General features: G+C 44.0%; 1 protein-coding gene across 4 annotated transcripts in view; it reads left to right on the forward strand.

The window, feature by feature from the left end:
• ST8SIA5 (ST8 alpha-N-acetyl-neuraminide alpha-2,8-sialyltransferase 5) overlaps positions 1-22,257 on the forward strand; it is a 106,266-nt gene that overhangs the window by 34,726 nt on the left and 49,283 nt on the right. For 2 of the 4 annotated variants that reach the window (XM_033934986.1, XM_033934994.1), the window contains one exon: positions 9,238-9,421. The exons of the other annotated variants lie outside the window; for them this stretch is intronic. In XM_033934986.1, the coding sequence (XP_033790877.1) occupies positions 9,414-9,421 (8 nt within the window). In that variant the 5' untranslated portion in view covers positions 9,238-9,413. The remainder of the gene's footprint in view (positions 1-9,237; positions 9,422-22,257) is intronic. 4 annotated transcript variants of the gene reach the window in all.

Raw genomic sequence — 22,257 nt, forward strand, 5'->3', positions numbered from 1 at the left:
TTCAGAACACATGCAAAGGGAAAAGGGACAGGGCGAGGGGAAGCAGTAAGCAGGAAGATGTGTTCAGGTTTCTTCCCCCTGGTTGGACCACTTGGCTTACTTCTCTAAGGCTTCCCTCTAATGAAAGCAGTGATCTAGATAGTGCACAGGTACTGAAGTTCTGATGAGTGAGAAATGGGGCTCAAAGAGTATGAGAGTAAGAAAATTTTCAAATGAGTATGACCAGGGCCAGTTTAACGGGTAGGCCCAGTAGGCATGTGCCTAGGGCCCAAACTTTTCAGGGGGGCCCGCTGAAGCAACAACAGACGATTCCAACTTTTTTTGTTTTCAAATGGGCCCCTGGGAAAATCGGCAATGCGGCTACCCTCCCCCACCAGCATCAGCGGCGAACGTTCTGTTGCAAGTGGTGTTCAGCCAAAAGCTTTCACTCTGACGCAGTTTCCTATTTCCGCCTGGGTGGTTTGCATCAGAGGGCAGCTTTGGCCGAGCAGCAGCACTGCTTGGAACAGAACGGTTGCTGCCTCATGCTTTCCTAGCTGCACGCGCATAGAACGCCGGCCCATATCATCCATCTGGAGGCAACACACTGTTGCTGCAGCCCCCTGACCTAGCAGTAGCATGTGTGCTGCTCCTCGCTCGTTTTACCCTTAGCCTCTTCCGTCCTGGAGAGCCCTTAAAGTAAGGAAGAGGGGAAATGTACTGCACATGAAGGAAAGGGAAGAAGAAAAGGTAACCAGATTTGAGAAGGAGGCAGAAAAATTGAAGAAAACTGAATGTGAAAGATCCATTTCCACCTTTTGTCTGTCTGTTTGGCACTGAAGAAAAAAAGGGGTGAGAAAAGAAATAGCAGATGGAAAGGAGGCCTAGGGGAAGAGAGATGCCAAGACCATGGGAGGGAGGGACAGGAAGGAAGGAAAGGAGATACCAGACCATGGAGGGAGAAGCAGAGATAGAAGAGAAGAGAGATGCTAGGGAATGAGGGGAGGGAGGGAAAGTAGATAGAGATGCCAGACCAGAAAAATGGAGAGGGAGTGAAGCTGAGATGAATCATGTACAAAAGGGAGAAGGGGCACAGGATAGACAGTTTATTTAAGGGAAATAGAAAGAGGGAAGATGTCATATGGAAGAGAGAGAGGGCAGACAAAGGATGGAAGTAAGAAAATGATGAGAAGATGAGGAAAGCAGAATCCAGACAACAAAGGTAGAAAAAAAATTCTATTTGTTTTATATATTAATTTTTGCTTTAGGATAAAGTATTATTTTAGCTGTGTTGATAATCGTTATTAATAGAAAATGGAAATAAGGTGATCCTGTTTATTGGCCTAATTTTAATACATTTTTTTACTGATTTAGAGACCATAACTCCTTTCCTCAGGTCAGGACAGGGATATACTGTAACTGACCTGAAGAAAGAGGTTTTAACCTCTGAAAGCTAATTGAGAAATATATTAGCCCAATAAAATGGTGGGCACTAAATTTTCTTCCCGCCATGCCCCATGCCTCCTACCCAAATGCAAAATATAAATTGGTGGGCTTCCCAAAGCCCTGCCAGCTGACGATCTCTTCCTCTAGGAAGGAAGGGGGTTGCATAGAAAAAATCTGCACTGGTATGGTAATCTTTGTTATTTGTTTTGAATTTTAAAATAATAGAAATAAAGTGGAAATAAAGAAGTAAATAAGAAAATGGGTAAATAAATGGGGGTGTGGCATGGGGTGTGGAAGGGGGGTGGGGCGTGGCAAGGGGCCCAGTGGACTTGTGTGCCTAGGGGCCCTCGACGAATTAATCCTGCCCTGAGTATGACACACTCCTGTTGAGTGAGAGTTAGCATCTCTGGAACTACTGTATACCTGGAAGTGCAGATAAATCACACAATATTTCATTGGAACTTCCCACCCTGACAACATCATGCTGAACAGTAACATATTCAGATGTGCTCTAGTTTCTTTTGATCATTAGGCAAGATGTTCCTGTGAAGGGTTACCAGATTTTCCTTTCGGAAAATCCAGACACGTGGCCCCACCCCCAGAACCGCCCCAGCCTCGCCCCAGATGACATCCACGCATGCACAGACCCGATTCAATGACTTTGCGCACACGTGATGTCACACTGTTGCATCCACGCGGATGTCCCTTCCTGACGCGATTTTGTTGGGAAGCATCTCAAAACCTGGACAAAGTGCCAGATTTTGAAAAGCCGTCTGGGAAAATCCAGGTAACCCTATTCCTGTGACTGACTCCGTAGCTAGTGTTTTTCATCTGAAGTGAATTCACAAAAGAAATCTTTGTAGTCACCTCAAAGTTATGCAGTCTTATGTTAAACTGAACAAAAAAATCCCTTTTCTTGGCTGAGGTCATTCAAGTGTGACCCTCCTCTCCCAGGTCCAGTGGAAGGTGGAGACGGGATGGGGCTGGAGACTGCTCTGTCGGATGAGAATGTGTTGCAGGCACAAACACCCAAAGGAATGCTCTGGCAGAGTAGTGCTGGCTGGCTGCCTCTTTTTGACAGTCGGGCAAGCATTCATAAACTGCTTCCTCTTGCCTTTGAAATACGATCAGATGTACAACTGTAGCATGGAGTGATTACTGGCATCCTTTGCATAATCATTCAGTCGAAGCAGTTTAATATCTGTGGAGGCTCTAGTGTATGCTATTTTGGGATAACAGACTTTAGTCTTGATATTTGCTTTTCAGTTGGCTAGCACTAATGTCTGTATTAGAGGACTATAAAATACTGAGCAGTGTGTAATAGGTAGAAGGACTAGGGGGGGCGTGCAATTTAAAAACAAATCGGAGAAAATATTTATTCATTCCATGTGTAATTAAACTCTGTTGCCAGAGAATGTATTAAAAGCAGTTAGTTTAGCAGGGTTTTAGAAAGTTTTGAAAATGATTGGGGGTGCTCAACTCAGAACAAGGTTCCCCTTACCTAGCCAAAAATAAAAAGGAAAAACAAAGTGCATCTGGTAATGAATGGTAGTGATGACCAACCTGTATCCAAATGTCAAGAACAGGGGCAGGGAATATGGATGAAATAAAAAGCTAGGTTCCAGCCACTCTCACCTTCCCCACCTAGCGTGTCGGCTCTTTCATTCCTTCCCTCCATTCAAGCCATTTATAGCACTACTAGTGTTTTAGCCTGTTACATTAACGGGTGCTAGACGGAAACCGGCCAGGCAGTGGCGTACCAAGGGGGGGCGGTCCGCCCCAGGTGCAAGGCCCGAGGGGGAAAGAAAGAAGCCGGTGCCGAATTCTCCCTCCCTGCTGCTTCTCCAATCGCTGCCTGGCTGGCCCGGAACGTCCTCTCCGACGTTAGAATTGATGTCGGGCAGCCAGAGTTGGTCAGCCCGCGGGAAAAGAAGGAGGGCAAATTCGGCGCCGGCCTGATTCCGATGGCCAGTGGTAGCCTTTCCCCGGCGGTGATGGCAGCATGGTGGTGGTAGCAGTGGTGGCATGGCGGAGGGAAGGGAGAAAGAAAGAAGGGGGGGGGGAGCCAGGGAGCCAGAAAGAAAGTAAGGGGGCAGGGTAAAAGAAAGAAAAAATGGGGCATGGGGAAAGAGAGAGAAAGACAGACATAGAGAAAGAAAGGGGGCATGGAGAGAGAAAGAAAGAAGGGGCAGGGTGAAAGAAAGAAATGGGGCACGGAGAGAGAGAGAAAGAGACAGACATACAGAAAGAAAGGGGGCATGGAGAGAGAAAGAAAGAAGGGGACAGGATGAAACAAAGAAAAAGTTGGGGGAGGGAATGAAGTCTGGAGGAGAGGAAGCATACAGGAGGCTGAAAGAAGGGAACAAATATTGGATGCACAGTCAGAAGAATAAAGTGCAACCAGAGATTGATGAAATTACCAAACAAAGATAGGAAAAATGATTTTATTTTCAATTTAGTGATCAAAATGTGTCCGTTTTGAGAATTTATATATGCTGTCTATATTTTGCACTATGGGCCCCTTTTACTAAACTGCAATAGCAGTTTTTAGTGCAGGGAGCGCTGAGAGCAGCGTGGGGCATTCAGCACAGCTCCCTACGCTAAAAAATGCTATCACAGTTTAATAAAAAGGGAGGGGGTATATTTGTCTATTTTTGTATAGTTGTTACTGAGGTGACATTGCATAAAGTCATCTGCCTTGACCTCTTTGAAAACCCGCGGAATATAAATGATAATTAACATTTTCTCTGCGTATAATGTGCTTTGTGTTTTTAAAATTTTATTGTTGGTAGATCATTTTGACTTGGCCACGAAGGTAACGGGGAGGGAGGGAGGGGAGCTGCTGAAAGACATCTAGTAATCCTTGCAGGCTTGACTGCAGGGAATTATTTTTGTAAAATCATGTTTTGTTATGTGACTGGCATTATTTAGACTTTAATTTCTATGAATGAATAGAATGAAAATGATATAAAATTACTTGCTTGTTTTTATGTGCGTGCGCTGAAGGAAAGTGGAGAGAGAGTGGGCTGAGGACACTGAAGGGAAATGGGGAAGAGAGAGTGGGGAGAAGCTGATTTATAAATTGACAATTGTACAGAATATTGTTTCTTTTTATACTTTAATATAATAAGTTCAATATAAAACAATTCAAGGTTTGTGTGGATGGAATCAGTTGGTTTGTGGGGATGAGGACCGAGCTTACGGGGATTAGTCCAATAAAATGGTATTTTCATATTTCTCATTATTTGTTTTATTTTTATTTGTTAATTTGTAAAGTGGTGATTGTTATGTATCAGTTTTTCAAATTTACATCTACTATCTTTATATTTTGCACAGTATTAGAGGACATGTATTACTGTTTTTGTGGTGTTGTGGTGTTGCATTGTATGCAAAGTCTGGTTTCTTGGCAGTTCAGTTTAACTTTTGTCTACATATTTCTATTTTTAGTTTGTGATTATTCCATATTGGGCAAAGGTGAATCTGTCTGTGTGTATGAAAGGGACATGGCTTTCTGATAGCATCGACTGTACTGGATCAATTGACTGTGCAGGATCTGGTTTGTTTAGTTTTGCAATGTATGTGTTGGTGTTCTAGTGCTCACTGCAGTGTTTAAGATGCTGCCTTTTCCTAGGTACACTCTTGTTGTGGGATTATGTAGATTGTTACTAAAAATCATATTTTTCATATAGATGGGGGGGGTGTCAAAAAATGATGGGCCCCGGGTGTCACATTTGCTAGGTACGCCACTGCGGCCAGGGCGCCTGGCTGCAACTGTCCCAGTCCACCTTAAAAGGCTACCTTCTTAAAAGCCCACCTCTGCGGCGACGACTCCCGCCTGCGTGCCCAGATGTCAGCCGCGCTCGCACCCTGCGTCTCCTCCTCATCGATATGGCGGGCCGGCCGCCGCCGCCTCTCCCCCTGTCCCTGGCGCCGACCCCCCGCTACCAGGAATGGATCCTAGACACTCGAGTCGCTGACCTGGAGCGCATCTGAACTTTGTCTGGCTATGCGTGGTAAGCGCGCATGCGTACTCTGCCGGCCACGGAACTACAGATCAGGTAACAAGGCGGTGCGACTGCGCATGCGTGCTTAGCGTTTTATTATAAGAGATTCCATAACCAGTCCCTCTTTTTCCTTAGCCCATCTACACCATCCTCTATTCCCCCAATTTCTTTTTTCATTATTCCCTAATTTCATCTCTTCCCTCTGCACCTTTTTTTTATTTTGTCTCCTCTTACAGAGGCATAATTTGATGCTTCATATTTGGAGCCAGGGAATTAACTGCTCTATTCCCTAAAGGCTCCTTTTACGAAGGCGCGTTAGGGCCTTAACGCACGGAATAGTACGCACTAAAATGCCGCAGGCGCTAGCCACTACTGCCTCCTCTTGAGCAGGCGGTAGTTTTTCGGCTAGCGTGCACTAATCCGGTGCGTGCGTTAAAAACGCTAGCGCACCTTCGTAAAAGGAGCCCTAAATCTTTTTACCTGTTCTGTTTCTCATTTTCCCAGACTTCAGTTTCCCTCTTCTCCCCGGTAAGGTCCAATGCACTTTTCCTTAGCTAGTTGCCATTCTGTGCCGGTTTAGCTCACCTATCCCTTTACCGATTCCCACTTCTCACTTTCCTTTGCAGGTGAGACTTCCTTTGGTTTGTAAATTTAACTCATCTTCAATTTGTGACTCCCCTTCAATCCTCTTAGAAAGGGTTACCAGACATGGATTTCCACAGAAATGTCCTCCTTTTGAGGACTTGTCCGGGGGTCCAGATGGCTTTTCAAAACCTGGCACTTTGTCTGCACAAACAGGTTAAGGGGGGGGATGGTGGTGGGCTGGGGAAGGACACAGGGATGGGGTGGGCCTGGGGGCGTGGCCACGAGTCCGGATTTTCCTTTGGGAAAATCTGGTAACCCTACCCTTGGATCATTTCCTTGCTCTGCTCTCCCTGACTCCAGGCACTTTTCTTGTTTTTTTGGGACTGGTTCCTCATCCCTTTTTGCACTGCAGCACTTACCCTGGCACTTAGATTCCAGACCACTGGCCACCTTTCTGCAGAGTCCACATCAGATTCTTTGCCACATGCTCACACCGAGCTTTGGAACCCCAGCAAGGATCATAAGAACATAAGAAAACCCTTGGGTCAGACCAATGGTCCATCAAGCCCAGTAGCCTGTTCTCACAGTGGCCAATCCAGATCACTAGTACCTGGCCAAAACCTAAGGTGTAGCAACATTCCATTCAGAATCCTAAAGAATATCAAGATTCTGGAATCCCAACGAGTAACAAAAGATTCCGGAACCCCAAAGAGAAGCAACATTCCATGCTACCAATACAGGGCAAGCATAGTGAGTGGGAGAACATGTTCTAGCAGCCCAGGGCATAGGAGAAATCACATACTAAACCACTGTGTTCTGGGCTGCCTGCAGAATATTGCTCCGGTGGCCAAGGAACAAACATGCAGCTCAAGGAGCTAAGTTGACATCTGGAATGTGGTTGCAGAGTTTTACCAAGAAAATAAGAGGGAAGCAAGGATTCTGCAATTAAGCAAGAAAAAAACCAGGGAGCCAAACCAGGAAACACACAGTTTGTGAGACACGCTGTTCCTTCCCTCCCCCATCCGCAATATTGCAAATGGTCTCCTGCCACTCTTCCTGCTGCAGCTACTACTATTACTTATCACTTATATTGTGCTGAAAGGAGTACGCAGCGCTGTACATTTTGACATGTATAGACGGTCCCTGCTTGGAAGAGCTTACAATCTAACTTGGACAGACAGACATGACATATAGGGTTCGGGATGCAGAACCCAAGGTGAGAGGAGTTAGGAGTCGATAGCACCCCCATAGGGATTCGGGCAGCTTGATCCAAGCATATGGCGCAGCAAGGCAGACGGGACGGAGTCTGGAGTTGGCAGTTGAAGAGAAGGGCACAGATAGGAGGGACTTACAACTGAGTGGAGTTCATGGGGAGGGTGGGGGGGTGGAACACATCCTTAGACTTGGCGTTAATGTACTTGAGTATATTTAGGCATTCCAATGTTGGTTTATGCTAGTATTCTATACAGACACTTTGGGGCTGATTCTGTAAGTGGCGCTTGCTGCAGGGGGAACCTCAAAAATGAGCATCTGCTACAGGCCTACATTTCCAGCGTCTAGGATCCTTGCAGAATCGCAGCCAGCAGTGCCTTATGGACACCAAAGTCCGACGCCACTCCTAAACACGCCCGCTTTCAGGCTTCGATGTTACTAGGCGCTGGTCCCGGAGAGCACCTAACGATGCGTCATTTATTATTTTTTTTAATGAGTTTTTAATTGTTTTTTTTTAATGGCACGACCAATTATCGCGCCACTTAAAACCAATTAAAACACTACCGGCGCCTAACCTTTGGCAACTTTTTGATAATCTGGCTCTTTGTGCGTAAGCGTTGTTACAGCTTAGGCGCGCTGCCCATATAAATATATCATATACCCATTCAACACCCACTATTACTAAGACTCCAATAAATTAAATTAATAAATGTTTGAAAAATTGGAGTCTTGGTAATAGTGGGTGTTGAATGGGTATATGGTATATATAGATGACGCTATTTATATATTATAATTAGCCCCTCCATTCTCAGGTGATTGGTGTATCCAGAATATTAGGAGGAATGACAGTCCTGGGGTGGGAATCCAAATCAGGGTTATCAATTGATAGAATAGGAGCATTGTTGGGGGGGGGGAATAGATTATTTGAAATGAATGATAATGAAATAGTAGAAGCAATTAATTGGAAAGAAACTGAGAAAAAGAATAAATATTTGATTAGGACTGAATTGCCTTCAGCAACTCTAATTGAATATTGTAAATTACAAAGAGTCCCTAGAGGATTAAGAATAGCAAAAGAACCAAGGTTTTTAGATGAGGGGGAATACGTACAAAGATGGAATGAAGTATTAAGTAGGTGCTCTCTTGATCTGATGTTAACGGTGGACATTTTGGACAAGAAAAGGAAGGAGACTCGTGAAGCAGCAGAAGACTTTGATTCCAGATGAGACCTTTGAAATTCAGCTATTAGAATTTAATCAAAATATGCAAGTGCATAGAACTGACACTAGACAGCAAAAAATTAAAACGTTTAAAAGGGATGAATGTGATTACACTAAAGGCTACATATATACGTGGATGAGTAAAAATCATAGATCATGTAGGATGATTGCTGGAAAGAAAAAGGTCATGTATATTAATTCCTCGAGCGCGTCATCAGCAGAGGATATCAGCACTAATGTAAGCCCTAGTGGGAATACTGAAGGTAATCATATACAAGGTTTAGCAGCAGATTTTTTTTACGTCTCATCCCCCCAAAGCCAGTTATGAAACCTGCCCAGGCAGGGGTGAGACAAATCAAAACCAGGAGGCAGAAAAATTAGTGAATGTGATTAATTTATCTGACCTTAATTTAACTAGAGATGAGATATCTGTTTTATAATTCGGTATGGCCTTTGTGCCTTATGCTGCTTATGATTCCTTCAAAACTAAGAGTGCAGTTATATATAAGGTGCCTATAATTGACTATTTGATTTAGTCCAGCAAATTTGTTAACTTTTCCCTACCCTAATGTACTTTCCTTTTATGTATCTTTCCTTGATAAATATTGTAGTTCTCCCCTCCCTCCCCTCCCACTGTACCACTAAGGTCTTAATAGTTAAATAAGAAAACTGTCTGACTTATTTGTTTGTCTATAAAAGTTTTTATTATCATTGTACAACGCTTAGTATCCTAAGATAAGCGTTTAATCAAATATATGAATAAACTTGAAACTTGATATAAATTTTTTTAGGAAATTGCGTTTACGTGTACATTTTGGAGAGCAATAGCGTCAGGAAAGTGATCATCAAGGGAGAGCTTTTTGTGATAAATATAAAGTTAAATCACGGTGGTTACCACCGGGTCAAAATGATCCGGTTGTAGAGACATTTCAGAAGCTTGTCCTACAGGAAGTAGATTTGATTGAAGATGTACAGGTAAAACCTTCTTATAATTTAACAATTTGTCAGAAACAAGCTTTGGAGAGATTGAAATGTAATGAGTCAATAACTATAACAAAGGCAGATAAGGGAGGTGCGGTGGTGGTCCTCAGGAAGAGCGATTATGAACAAGAAGCTTTTAGACAACTAGGGGATGTGGAATATTACTGTGATTTGGGACATAATGATCCCACTATTGAGTTTAGTCATAAGATTTTACAACAATTGAATGAGGCCAGGGAACAGGAATTGATTACAGCCAGTGGCGTACCTAGGGTATGTGACACCCGGGGCCCATTATTTTTTGACACCTCTGCCATCATTTTTGACCCCCCCCCAATGTAAAAATATATTTTTAGTAATGTTCCCCACAGGTGCAAGCCATGAGGGGGGTGTTCCCAGCCTGGAAGTCATGGTCCGGGAACTTCCCTTCTCACGGCCTGGTGCCAAGGCTCTGGGTAGACCCGTGGCCCAGCATATTCCCAGCCTTCTCTCCTGTCCGATGGCCCTTTACCTTCCGTGAAGCTGAAAAAACTGCCGGCCTCAGCAGTGATTCAGCTACATCACCCGCGGCTCCCTTTCCTTCTTTCCGTGTCTGCCTCTGCTGCAATCAACCCGGGCGGAAACAGGAAGTTGCATCATTGGCAGATGCAGAAAGCAGGAAGGGGAGCCGCGGGCGACGTAGCTGAATCACTGCCGAGGGCAGCAGTTTTTTCAGCTTCATGGAAGGAAAAGGGCCATCGGACCAGACAGGCGACAAGGCTGAGAACATGCTGGGCCACAGGGACTACCCAGAGCCTTGGACTGGGCCGTGAGAAGGGAAGTTCCTGGACTATGACTCCTAGGCCGGAAACACCCCCATCATGGCTTGCACCCAGGGCGGACCTCCCCCTCCCCCCCCCACTTGGTACAACACTGACTACAACAAAAGAGTATAAGTATCTATGGATGGAATAGCCAAAAATACCATTTGTATATATCATCCCCAAGATACACAAGTCTCTAGAAGCTCCCCCTGGCCGTCCAATAGTTAGTAGTAGAGGGTCATTATTTCAGCCACTGTCACAGTATGTGGATTTTCATTTACAGGAAGTAGTACATAGGATTCCATCATTTATAGAGGACGCCACACACTTGATACAAGAATTGGGGAAAATTGAAATAGGTATCCCAATAATATTGGTATCTATGGATGTAAAGAACTTGTATGCCAATATTCCTCAACTTGAGGCAGTAGAAGTAATAAATGAATCACTCAGGGATATATTAAGCCTAAAAGCACTAAACAAATTACAAGAAAATCATATTTATCTCTCTGCCAACATAAGTAGTTTCTGTAAGAAGATCTATCTTTGCCCTAGAAGCTGGTACACAACTTATGACAAAGACAACATTGGACTTTCCGAGAAAAAGGCTTAGGTCATGGAAAGGAAATTAACACACCCCATTCACCCCCCCCCCCAATCAAAGAAGTGAAATGGAAAAAACTATATGATGGCCTCCTAGACACTCAAGCAGTAAAACTAGATAACCAGATCTCCAATCTACTGACAACTACCCCAGACTACAAGATGTTCAGAAAATAAATAAAAACTATACTCTTCAAGAAATTCCTGAAACAGTCCTAACATCACATCCTTCCCCCCTCCCTCTTACCGCCACACTGAAACTACCTGACTTACTCTTTACCTCTCTAGAAATGACAAATGATCTTCCATTGTAACCTACTGTTTATAATTCTTTTGTAATCCGCCTTGAACCGCAAGGTAATGGCGGAATAGAAATCTCTAATGTACTCTAATGTAATGTAACTCCAGGTCAAGTTGACTTACCAGAAATAATATCAACCACAAAGATAAAAATTGATAAATGTGCAATTAAGTTCAGGAATAAGGGTGGGCCTTGCCAGCGATCCTCACCCCAAAGTGTCGCGGTTCGGAGGGCGATCACCATTGCCGGCAGGAGAGATGAACCGTCTCTCCCTTTTGCCCCGATGGTGTCGGAGGTTCTGAGTGTCGCCGGGCAAGAGGGCTTGGGCTCCCTCCTGCCCTATCGTAATCGCCGGGGGAGGGCTTATCGCTGCAGGAGAGAGGGTTCATCTCCGTCCTAGACAGCATCGGGGCTAGAGGGAGCCCAAGCCCTCTTGCCCCGGCGATCCCCAACCCCCCCTCCCCACCCCGCCGATTACGATGGTGCGTCGAGGGCAGGAGGGCCTGGAATCCCTCCTGCCCATATTTTAGTGGGGGTGGGGGATAGTGGGTTCACCTGGGCAGGAGGAGTTGGGCTCCCTCCTGCCCGATCTTGTAGTTGGGCTCCCTCCTGGCCCCATCGTAATCGGCGGGGGGGGGGGGGGTGGGGGGGAGTTGGGGATCGCAGGGGCAAGAGGGCTTAGGTTCCCTCTTGCCCCGATGCTTGTGGGGACGGTGGGGGCTGGCGGGGGCAAGAGGGCTTGGCCTCCCTCTTGCCACGATCGTTGTGTTGGGGGGGGGTGGATTCTGTAACCGGTGTTGTTTTTGACAGACACTGGTTACAGAATCCAGCTTTTAGGTGAAGGACTGGCTCTTCCTTTGCCTAAAAGCCCTTGTTTTGGACGTTTGGGACTTAGACTTTTTTTAGGTTGAATATATGGTGTTAGTGTAGATGTAGTGGTGGTCTGGGTGTTTAAACAGCTGAACGTAGAGGCAGGCCATTATCAAAAAAACCTCCTTTTGGATGTTTTTTTTTTTATAATGGACATTTCCCCTGCTTCTACTTTCAACATTTAAGGCCTTAGGCCAAAAGGGGACTTAGACGTTTTTTTTTATTATTATGCCCCTCCACATGGTTTATATTCAGGTACGCAAGCATATCTTAGTATAAAAAATAATAATCATAAACATCATTTTTATATATTGTCTATAACAGTGGTCTCAAACGTGCAGCCCGCCAGGTCCTATTTTGAGGCCCTCGGTATGTTTATCATAATCACAAAAGTAAAATAAAACAGTTTCTTGATTATATCTCTCTTTAGCTATAAATTACAATATTATTAATAAGACTTAGCCAAAAGGAAAGGTTTATACACTATAAAGAGTTTTACCTCATGCAAAATTGTCATTTCTCTAATAAGACCCACAAATCCAAAATGTGGCCCTGCAAAGGTTTTGGGTTTTAGACCACTGGTCTATAACCATTAGCTGAAAGGTCTGGTAATATGGCCTCATTTAAGGATGTTTGGAGCCCTTTGGAGGGTTTCGTTAAGCAATGTGTGTGATGGAATGATTGACCTGCCAGACAAAGGGAGGGAGGGTAGGGGGTAGGGTGTGGGTTGGGATGAGAAGGGAGGGATGGGTAGAAAATGACATGTTTCTGTTACGAATTTCCTACTGTGTGTTTACATATATTTATAATATATTTGTGTGTGTTGCATTTTTTTTGTAAGATGTTAAACCTTAATAAAGATTGAACTAAAAAAGATGGTTCACAGAGCAGCTAACCTAAAAATAAATGCTAATCACCGCAGGTTGAATATTGGCTGGTATAATTTTAAATGGTAACTCTTCCTTCAGCCCATTAGATGTTCCTGGGCCATTGGTGCATGTGATGAATTCCACGTCCCTTGCTGGAAGAAATACAAATACAGCCCGGTCTTTTCTCTCTCCTTGGTTGTTTCACTGGCTACCATCACCTTTTCTCTCTTCCATCTGCAAAGGGTTGTAAATTTTAAAAAAATTCCAGGAGTGTCTATTGTCTTTTCAAGTGGCCTTATGGGCTAAGGATCTAAATTATGTATTTACATCTTCCAACTCCTACCAACAGTTTCAACATGCTTTAAAAACGCATCATTTTATAGAATCCTTTGGAAGTTAGAACTTTCTTGAGGTACACAGCAGTTAAATTGATTTACGGATTGAAGAAATACGATCGTCTTACGTTATTTTATTGCGAATTGTATTGGTTGCCTGTGGAAGCTCGGGTATTGTCCAAGTTGGGCTGTTTTTGTTACAAGGTTTTATATGGTGCAGCCCCTACTTATCTGGCTAATAGTTTTTCCTTAGCTACGCACAAATGCAGTAGAAAAACTCATGCTCTGTTCAATTTCCCTTCTGTAAAAGGTTGTAAAAGCAAGAAATTCCTAAATCACTCTTTAGCATCTCAGGCAGCTTCTCGTGAAAAAGAATTTCGATCATTGTTGCTCACAGCTGTTTCTTGCAGACATTTTAGACAACTAAAATCCTATCTTTTCTCCAAATGCCTGACTAGCTGACTCATTTAAATATACGATTATGTTTAATGTTTATAATCTTTTGTAAACTGCATAGAACTTTTCGGTAACGTGGTCTATAAGTATTATGTTATGTTATATTATGTTATTCACCTGTATTCTTTATTTTTTGTGAACCGCATAGAATTTAGCGGTATTATTGGAATACAAGCGAGTTTTATTTTATGTTATATGCTCCTGGATCACTCCTCAGTCTTGGTATACCAGCTACAGTGGCACAGCATCCAGTCTGTAGAATGGTTTATAAGACTAAGCTTAGGGTAGGGTCAGCTGTTGAGACAAAGGACTAGATTCACAAAGCAAACCGAGTGTGTACTGCGACCCCTTTGCAACCCGATTTTACTCCGGCCCGATTCACTTACCTCTCTGCTGATCCAATTCGGATCCGCGCATGCAAATGAGGGGAAAGGCATGCATAGTAGGCAGGGACGCGATTCACTAAACAAATTTTGCAAACCGACTGGGCTGGCCGATCAGCCCAAGAAGTGACTGCTGGGGACCAGTCGCAAATGTCCTTTTCCACTCTCCAGCTCCATTGCCGCCCTGCTCTCTGCTGCCCCAATTTGGCTGCCTTTATTCTGCAGAAGCCCCGGGGGGAGGGGAGGGGGGAGAGCAGTGGCTGTTGGCTGCATTGTTTAGCTCCTCTCACTGCCCTGACTCACCGCCCTGCTCTCTGCCCCAAATCCAAACTCCCCCCCGCTCTCTGCCACCCAGACTGATCTCTGCTGCCCCGACTCTCTTGCAGGCTCGCACTGCAGGGAAGGCGGCAGAGAGCAGGAGAGTCAGGGCCAGTGAGTTTTAGCCTTTTAAAGAGGCTGCTGCCGCCGGGGATCGGCCTTCAAGACAACTTTTAGAGAGTTGAAGAGATAGAAGGAGAGTTGGGCCCCCCCATAACAAACAAACAAAAAAAAACCCCACAGCAAAAACGAACACGAACGCATGCGCAGACCATCTACAGGGAAAGCAGATGGTCTGCGCATGCGTCTGGATCACACACTAGCAATCCGTGTCGGTGGATGGGGGCCTTCCTCCAATCGCCCCATTAGAATAGGTTCATAGACAACGGCGTGAAAGACAAAAGCGCGTGCCGACAATTGAGCGCAGCGCGGAGGCGCGCGCCGCACAAAATTACAATTTTTAGGGGCTCCGACGGGGGGTTTTGTTGGGGAACCCCCCCAGTTTACTTAATAGACATCGCGCCGGCGTTTTGGGGGGTTGTAACCCTCCACATTTTACTGTAAACTGAACTTTTTCCCTAAAAACAGGGAAAAAGTTCAGTTTTCAGTAAAATGTGGGGGGTTACAACCCCCCACACCCTCCACAACGCCCCCACAATGACCCCACAATGCGACGCGATGTCTATTAAGTAAAGTGGGGGGGTTCCCCCACACCCCCCCCCGAAGGAGCCCTAAAAACAGTAATTTAGAGCGGCGCGCGCCTCCGCGCTGCGCTCAGTTGTCTGGGCGCGCCTTTGTCGCGGCGCGCTTTTGACCTGACACCTTAGAATATTATTGATTTCTGAATCCATCGGACCTGCCCGGATTGGACACGGATCGGTCACGATCGGGCAGGTTCGTAAATCTAGCCCAAAGTCAGCTAAGCCTAAATGAAACAAGGTTTATTTCTAAGGACACATTTTGGCTGTGCTTTTAATCTGCTCACATATGTTTTTTGCATACGGGAAAGGCAATGTCTCGTACTCTAAAGACAGGAAGCAGGCAAGTAGAGAGAAGGTAACGAAGTACTAATTTAGCCCAGTCTAATTCCTGTACTTTCTGAATTCAGTCTTTGGATTTATTGCATGGGTAAACAGGAAGCTATCAAGTGATGCCTCTGTGACTCTAGAAATTGAATATCTTGGCACCTCCACCTCGGATTGAATATGTTTATTTGAAACCTCTCTCAAAGGTGACCGTAGCCTTTCCATTTGATAGGGAAATGAATTGCATAAGTCACGATTTGTTTCTCTGCATGTGAAACAGTTTTCCTTTAATTTAATAACATTTGGTGAGGGAAGAAGCTAATTATTGTGAAGATTTGGAAAACATGCGCTTTTAAGACTTATAAGATCATGAAGGGCATAGAGAGAGTAGAGAAGGATAGATTCTTCAAACTTTCAGAAAATAAAAAAAACAAGAAGGCATTCGGAAAAGTTGAAAGGGGACAGATTTAAAACGAATGCTAGGAAGTTCTTCTTTACCCAACGTGTGGTGGACACCTGGAATGTGCTTCCAGAGGACGTAATAGGGCAGAGTACGGTACTGGTTTTCAAGAAAGGATTGGACAATTTCCTGCTGGAAAAGGGGATAGAGGGGTATAGATAGAGGATTACTGCACAGGTCCTGGACCTGTTGGGCCGCCGTGTGAGCGGACTGCTGGGCGTGATGGACCTCAGGTCTGACCCAGCGGAGGCATTTCTTATGTTCTTAATATCTTTCAACTCATAACTCATTAAATGCATGGGTCAAGTGATAAAAATGGCATATGTTTATTAAGACTTAGGGCTTTTTAAAAAAATTTAGAAGGGATAGGATAAATGGGCTCCATCTACCGTAAATCGAGAGCAAACTGAACTGCTGGCACACAGATTTAAATATGTTACAGATGAGATTTTAAAATTAAAGTCCGGGAGGTTAGCTGACAAGTGCAGAAGAGCCCATGATCATGATCTGTTAGAGAGGATGTCACAGTAACTCTGCATCTTTTTACAGAGGATTGAAAAGAATTTAAAAATGTCCATAGAGCAAAACCTTGGCATCTTGAGACAAATGGAGGACTTGTTTTGCAGGACACACTAAAATAAGTCACCGGTTAAGGACAAGGGGCGTAATTCTAAATACAGTCGCCTAGTGTTTGGCAGCAAGAATGTGCGTAAATGGTGGTAATCTCATCACTTACATGCGTAAGTGTCCCATCTGCATGTAAATGGCCTGTTACAGAATACTGGAGAGAATGGCACAGTGACAAAATTCATCACCGTTCCTGTCCCCATGGTTAACTGCGGGAAACCCTCCCCATGTCATTCTTTAAGGGGAGAGGGAAGAATCAGAGTATGAATGGTCACAATCAGTGACCCTCAAGCCTTGCATTGAACAATGCTGGTGTAGAAGGACTGAGCTTGAGACAGACACTAAAGAATGACAGTCTCTGGTATCCAGAGCAGATATTGTGATGTCACAATGCCTCATTCCACCAGTGCCTAAAAGCCAATCACATCAGTGATCTCAAAATGGCTTCATTGAATCAGAGTATGAATGGGCTCAGCCACTGACCCTCAAACCTTGCATTGAAGAATGTAAATGTAGAAGGACTGAGGTTGAGATAGACACTAAAGAATGACATTCTCTGGAATCCAGAGTAGATATTGTGATGTCATAATAGTCTCATTCCACCAATAAGAACCAAGCTTATCGGTGATGTCACAATGGCTTCATTATCTTATACTTGGCTCACATAAGAATCAGAAATTAGAAAGTCAAGCACTGGAATCATACAGAAAAAAAAAGAGATAAAAGTGACAGAGGCAATTGGCATCTTATACTGTAAGTCCAAAATATCCTCCTGCCTCTGTCATGTGTGTTACTCCAGACTAATATGGTTGCCCCAGGTAATACGTAGTGATAAATACAACTTACTTCACCGTCCCTTAAGCACCAGGACATTGAAAAGGCTTACAATAAATGAATTAAAAAAAACCAAATTCAGTAAGATATAAAAACATAAGAATTGCCTTACTGGGTCAGTCCAAAGATCCATTTAGCGCAGTATTCTGTTTCCAACAGTGGCTAAACCAGGTCACAAGTACCTTATAGAATCCCAAAAAGTAGAAGGATTCCATGCTACTGACCCCAGGAGTAAGCAGTAGATTTCCTGCATCTGCCTTAATTAGGGTTGCCAGATTTTCCAATCGGGAAATCAGGACCCCTAGACCCTCCCCAGGCCCACCCAGTTCTGCCCATCCCTGCCCTGTAATGCCCTAATCCTGCCCCTAGTCTTGCCCTAGCCCCGCCTCTTGCTGCCTGCTCTTGACAGGCAGGGAAGTCCACGCATGTGTGGATGCCACGCGATGATGTCACGCACGTGTGCATGTGATGTCATCGCATGGCGTCCGCACATGGACTTCCTCCCTGCTCGATGCGATTTGAGGAGGCTTTTCAAAACCCGGACAAAGTGCTGGGTTTTGAAAAGCCGTCCGGACCCCCGGATATATCATCAAAAGGAGGACCTATCCGGGGAAAACCGGACGCCTGGTAGCACTAGCCTTAATAACAGTTTATGGACTTTACCTCCAGGAATTTATCCATCCCTGCTTTGACACGCTGCTGCTGCTGATTGGTAAGGCCCGACTTTAGTGCAAGAAGAGGCGGTCGGAGCATACAGCGAGTAATTTCCTTCATTCGCCGGTGCTCCGGCTGCTCTCTCCTGCCTCTCCAGCTGTCCTCTTCTGGTCGGCAGTCGCGGTTGGAAAATACCGCGAATGACTGGGACCGCGAACCGCCGACCGCGAATGACCGGGGGAACACTGTAGTGGGGGACTAGCCTAACAGAGCAGCAGGCTGAGAACCAGAGAAGCCTGGTTCAAGTCTAATCTAATTTTCCATTTGTGCGTCGCGCAGAGAGAAGAAGGTAGAAAAAGAGCGGAACAGAGTCAGGCAGGAAGGGGAAAAGGAGGAGAATGAAGGGAGAGGTATCAAAGAGAAGGGTTTTCAGTCCCACTTTGACCCCTTGTAACCTTGGGAAAGTCATTGAACTCTCCATTGCTTCGTATACAAACTTAGATTGCAAGCCTTCCACAGACAGGTGCGAGCTAAATCCAGTGGTAATGCATTCCACAATGAGGGTGCCAAGTAAGCAAATGATGACTATCCCGTGCAGTCCAGCCAAATCCTTACTGAAGATGGTACTACCCTTCAAGAGACGTAAGACGAATGCAAAAATCTTACAGGGTTATATGGAATCAGCCAAGTAGCTAAACAATGAGGTATGAGGTTGATTCCCACAAGAGGCAAACTATCCATCTCCCTTTTGATATGACCAAAGATAATATTATAAACTTGCCCTCCCTCTTTTATGAAGATGCCTAAAGGCTTTTTTATCACTGGTCACGGCGGTAAAAGCTCCTACGCTCGTAGACTTCCTATGAGCGTTGGAGCTAATACCACCACGGCCAGCGATAAGAAAGCCTAATGCGGCTTCATAAAAGGGGGCCTTGGTTAGTGATACTATAATGTTAATGGAAAAATGGGCTAAGTTTTGCTTTAGACCAGGGGTGCCCAAATGGTCGATCATGATCGACCAGCAGATCACAAAGGCAACGCGAGTCAATCACATTGCCTTTGCGATCTTGCTCTACCTGCCTCCCCGAGCCAGGCCAGGTGCATACAAGCGCCGGACTCGCAAGTCTTTACCGCCGACGTCAATTCTGACGTCGGAGAGGAAGTTCTGGGCCAGCAAATCGCTGCCTGGCTGACCTGGAACTTCCTCTCCGATGTCAGAATTGACGTCGGAGGTGAAGGTTTGTGGGTTCGGCGCTTGTACGCGCCAGGCCTGGCTCGGGGAAGCAGGGAGAAATCGGCGTGGTGGCTTGGGGGAGGGGGGCAGGGAAAGAGAAAGAATAGGGGAAGTGGAGAAATTGACGTCGTGGCTTGGGGGGTGGAAGGAGAGAGAAAGAAAGAGAGACAGAAAGAAAGAAAAGGGGAGGGGGCAGAAAGAACGAAAGGCAGAACGAAATAAATATTGGATTTACAGAAGAAGGAAGTGCAACTAGAGACTCATGAAATCACCAGACAAAAAGGTTGGAAATGATTTTATTTTCAACTAGCTGATGCCCCGGCATTGCACGGGTATTTAATTATAGCAATAACACTGTAAATGGATTCAAATAAAGATACTTTATAGTGGTGAATGAAATTATTTTTTTACAGCTTTATAAAAAGTACAATATTCAAATTATAATGTGAAATATTTGACAAAATGAATACAATACAACTAACACAAAACTTGATTATAAACAACATTTTTAGTTTCACCTCCAGGAGCAAGAACATATAAATTGTTGGGTGAACCCACCCTTGAGCAAGCAACATAGAGTTGTCCATGGGAAAAACAGGGGGATCTTAAATCCACTCCACAGTATGTAATAGTCTGTCCCTGTGATTTGTTGATTGTGATAGAGAATGCAAGTCTCACTGGAATTTGCAATCTCTTAAACTGAAAAGGAAGATGTGTTGCAAGTTTCGTTCAAATCGGGCAAGACGTTTTTGCGTTGGCAGCTTTTTACATTTTTGCCAGTGACATGAATGGGTGAAATCTGATTTTCAGTTTGTAGCTCCGCCCACGTGTGCAGGTGGGCCGCGAGACCCCCAGAACATATACCCCAGGTAGTGAGGGATCTGCATACCAAGTTTCGTTAAAATCGGTCAAGCCGTTTTTGCGTGATTGCGGCACATACACACACACACACATACATACATACATACACACATACATACCTCCGATTTTATATATATAGATTTAGTGATCAAAATTTATCCATTTTGAGAACTTATATCTTGCTATCTATATTTTGCACTATGGACCCCTTTTAGTAAACTGTGATAGTGGTTTTTAGCGCAGGGAGCCTATGAATGTTGGGAGCTGTGAGGGGCATTCAGCACAGCTCCCTGCGCTAAAAACCTCTATTGTAGTTTAGTTTAAGGGGAGGGGGTATATTTGTCTATTTTTGTATAATTGTTACTGAGGTGCCATTGCATATTTTAAAGTCATCTGCTTTGATCTCTGAAAAAAATCCTGAATGCAAATGATAATTAAAATTTTCTCTGCGTACAGTGTGCTTTGTGTTTTTTAAAATTTTATTGTTGGTAGATCATTTTGACTTGGTCATTTTAAAAGTAGCTCGCAAGCCAAAAAAGTGTAGGCACCCCTGCATTAGAGTCAACCCCACTTAAGAGGTACAATTTAAATTTCAAGATAAACATTTGAAATTAGAATCTGAATGTAAAATATTGAGAATTGTTAATAGTTATTTAACTTTGGAAATTCAGTTGCACGCTTGGTTAAACGAACTTTGAACTGAGAAAATTGAGGAGAATCCATTATTGTTTTAATCGAGATAATTTTATGCTGTTGGTGCAGTCCATTGTACTATCTCAAATAGATTATTGCAACATAGTACACGGAAGAGATTGCAAACTATTCAAAATGTTTCCTCAAGACTCAATTTTTCAGTGTCAAACTATGAGAAGGTAACATTTATTTGAAATTATGATGGGGGTGCTGAAACGTTCTCAGCCCAACCAAACAACTTCCTAAATTCTGAATGTTATGATGCCACTGTAGCTGAAAAGAGTGCCATCTTATTTCATCAAGTGCCAATTTGCAGAAACAAAATTCTATGTGTTGACATTGTTTCGGATCATTGATTGAATCATATCCACATCATTCTCTTCTTAGCTGGGCTGGGGCTGGGCTTGGCTGTGCTGGCAACCAGAGCTGAGATTCTGATGTCATAATGCCTCATTCCACCAATAAGAGCCAACCTCATCAGTGATGTCTCAATGACTTGATTGTCCTATACTTGGTTCAGTTTTATTACATACCAGGAGGTGCATTCAGTGTATCTACTGCGCAGTATTGTCGACAGGAGAATTTTGCTGCCTGTCTCTCAAAACATTCTTATTTGAGGATGTTTTCGGATAAAACTGTCCTTTTTAGGGCTAAGCCAACAATAGTCCCTCTCCCAACCTATTGTTTTAATCCTTAAGTGTGCTTTATTTTAAATATTGTAATTCAACCCTACTTTCCTAACTGTGTGTAGTTTGTATATGTGTCTCATGTCAAAGTCTATTAACCAAATATCATATTGTACTATATTTTAATACCCATTTGTGTTGTTTCTTTTTAAGATATCTTTTTATTAATGCTGTACACCGCTTTGAAACTTGAGTTAGTGGTATAAAAAATGTTTTAATAAACTTGAAACTTCAATTGCTGTACTCCATATGGTTCTCAAATAGAAATGAAATGAGCATCATGGACCCCTGAGGAAGAAATTTTATAACCCACTTGAAACTTAAATGGTTTGGACAAGTTCCTAGAGGAAAAGTTCATAGTCTGTTATTGAGAAAGACATGGGGGAAGCCACCTCTTGCCATGGATTGGTAGCATGGAATGTTGCTACTCTTTGGGGTTCCGGAATCTTTTGTTACTCTTTGGGATTCCAGAATCTTGCTATTCTTTAGGATTCTGAATGGAATGTTGCCACTCCTTGGGTTCCGGAATCTTTTGTTATTCTTTGGGATTCCAGAATCTTGCTATTCTTTAGGATTCTGAATGGAATGTTGCTACTCCTTGGGTTTTGGCCAGGTACTAGTGACCTGGATTGGCCACTGTGAGAACAGGTTACTGGGCTTGATGGACCATTGGTCTGACCCAGTAAGGCTATTCTTATGTGATCCTTCCGACGCGATGGTTTGATTTTTACACGCTTTGGAGAATGGTGCTGACAGCTTCAATCATAGCTTGTCGCCCTTATAAATGTGATCTTCTAGCAATCCCCGCTCCCGAGGAA

The sequence above is a fragment of the Geotrypetes seraphini genome, chromosome 1, assembly GCF_902459505.1.
Source record: "Geotrypetes seraphini chromosome 1, aGeoSer1.1, whole genome shotgun sequence".
Lineage (NCBI taxonomy): Eukaryota > Metazoa > Chordata > Amphibia > Gymnophiona > Dermophiidae > Geotrypetes > Geotrypetes seraphini.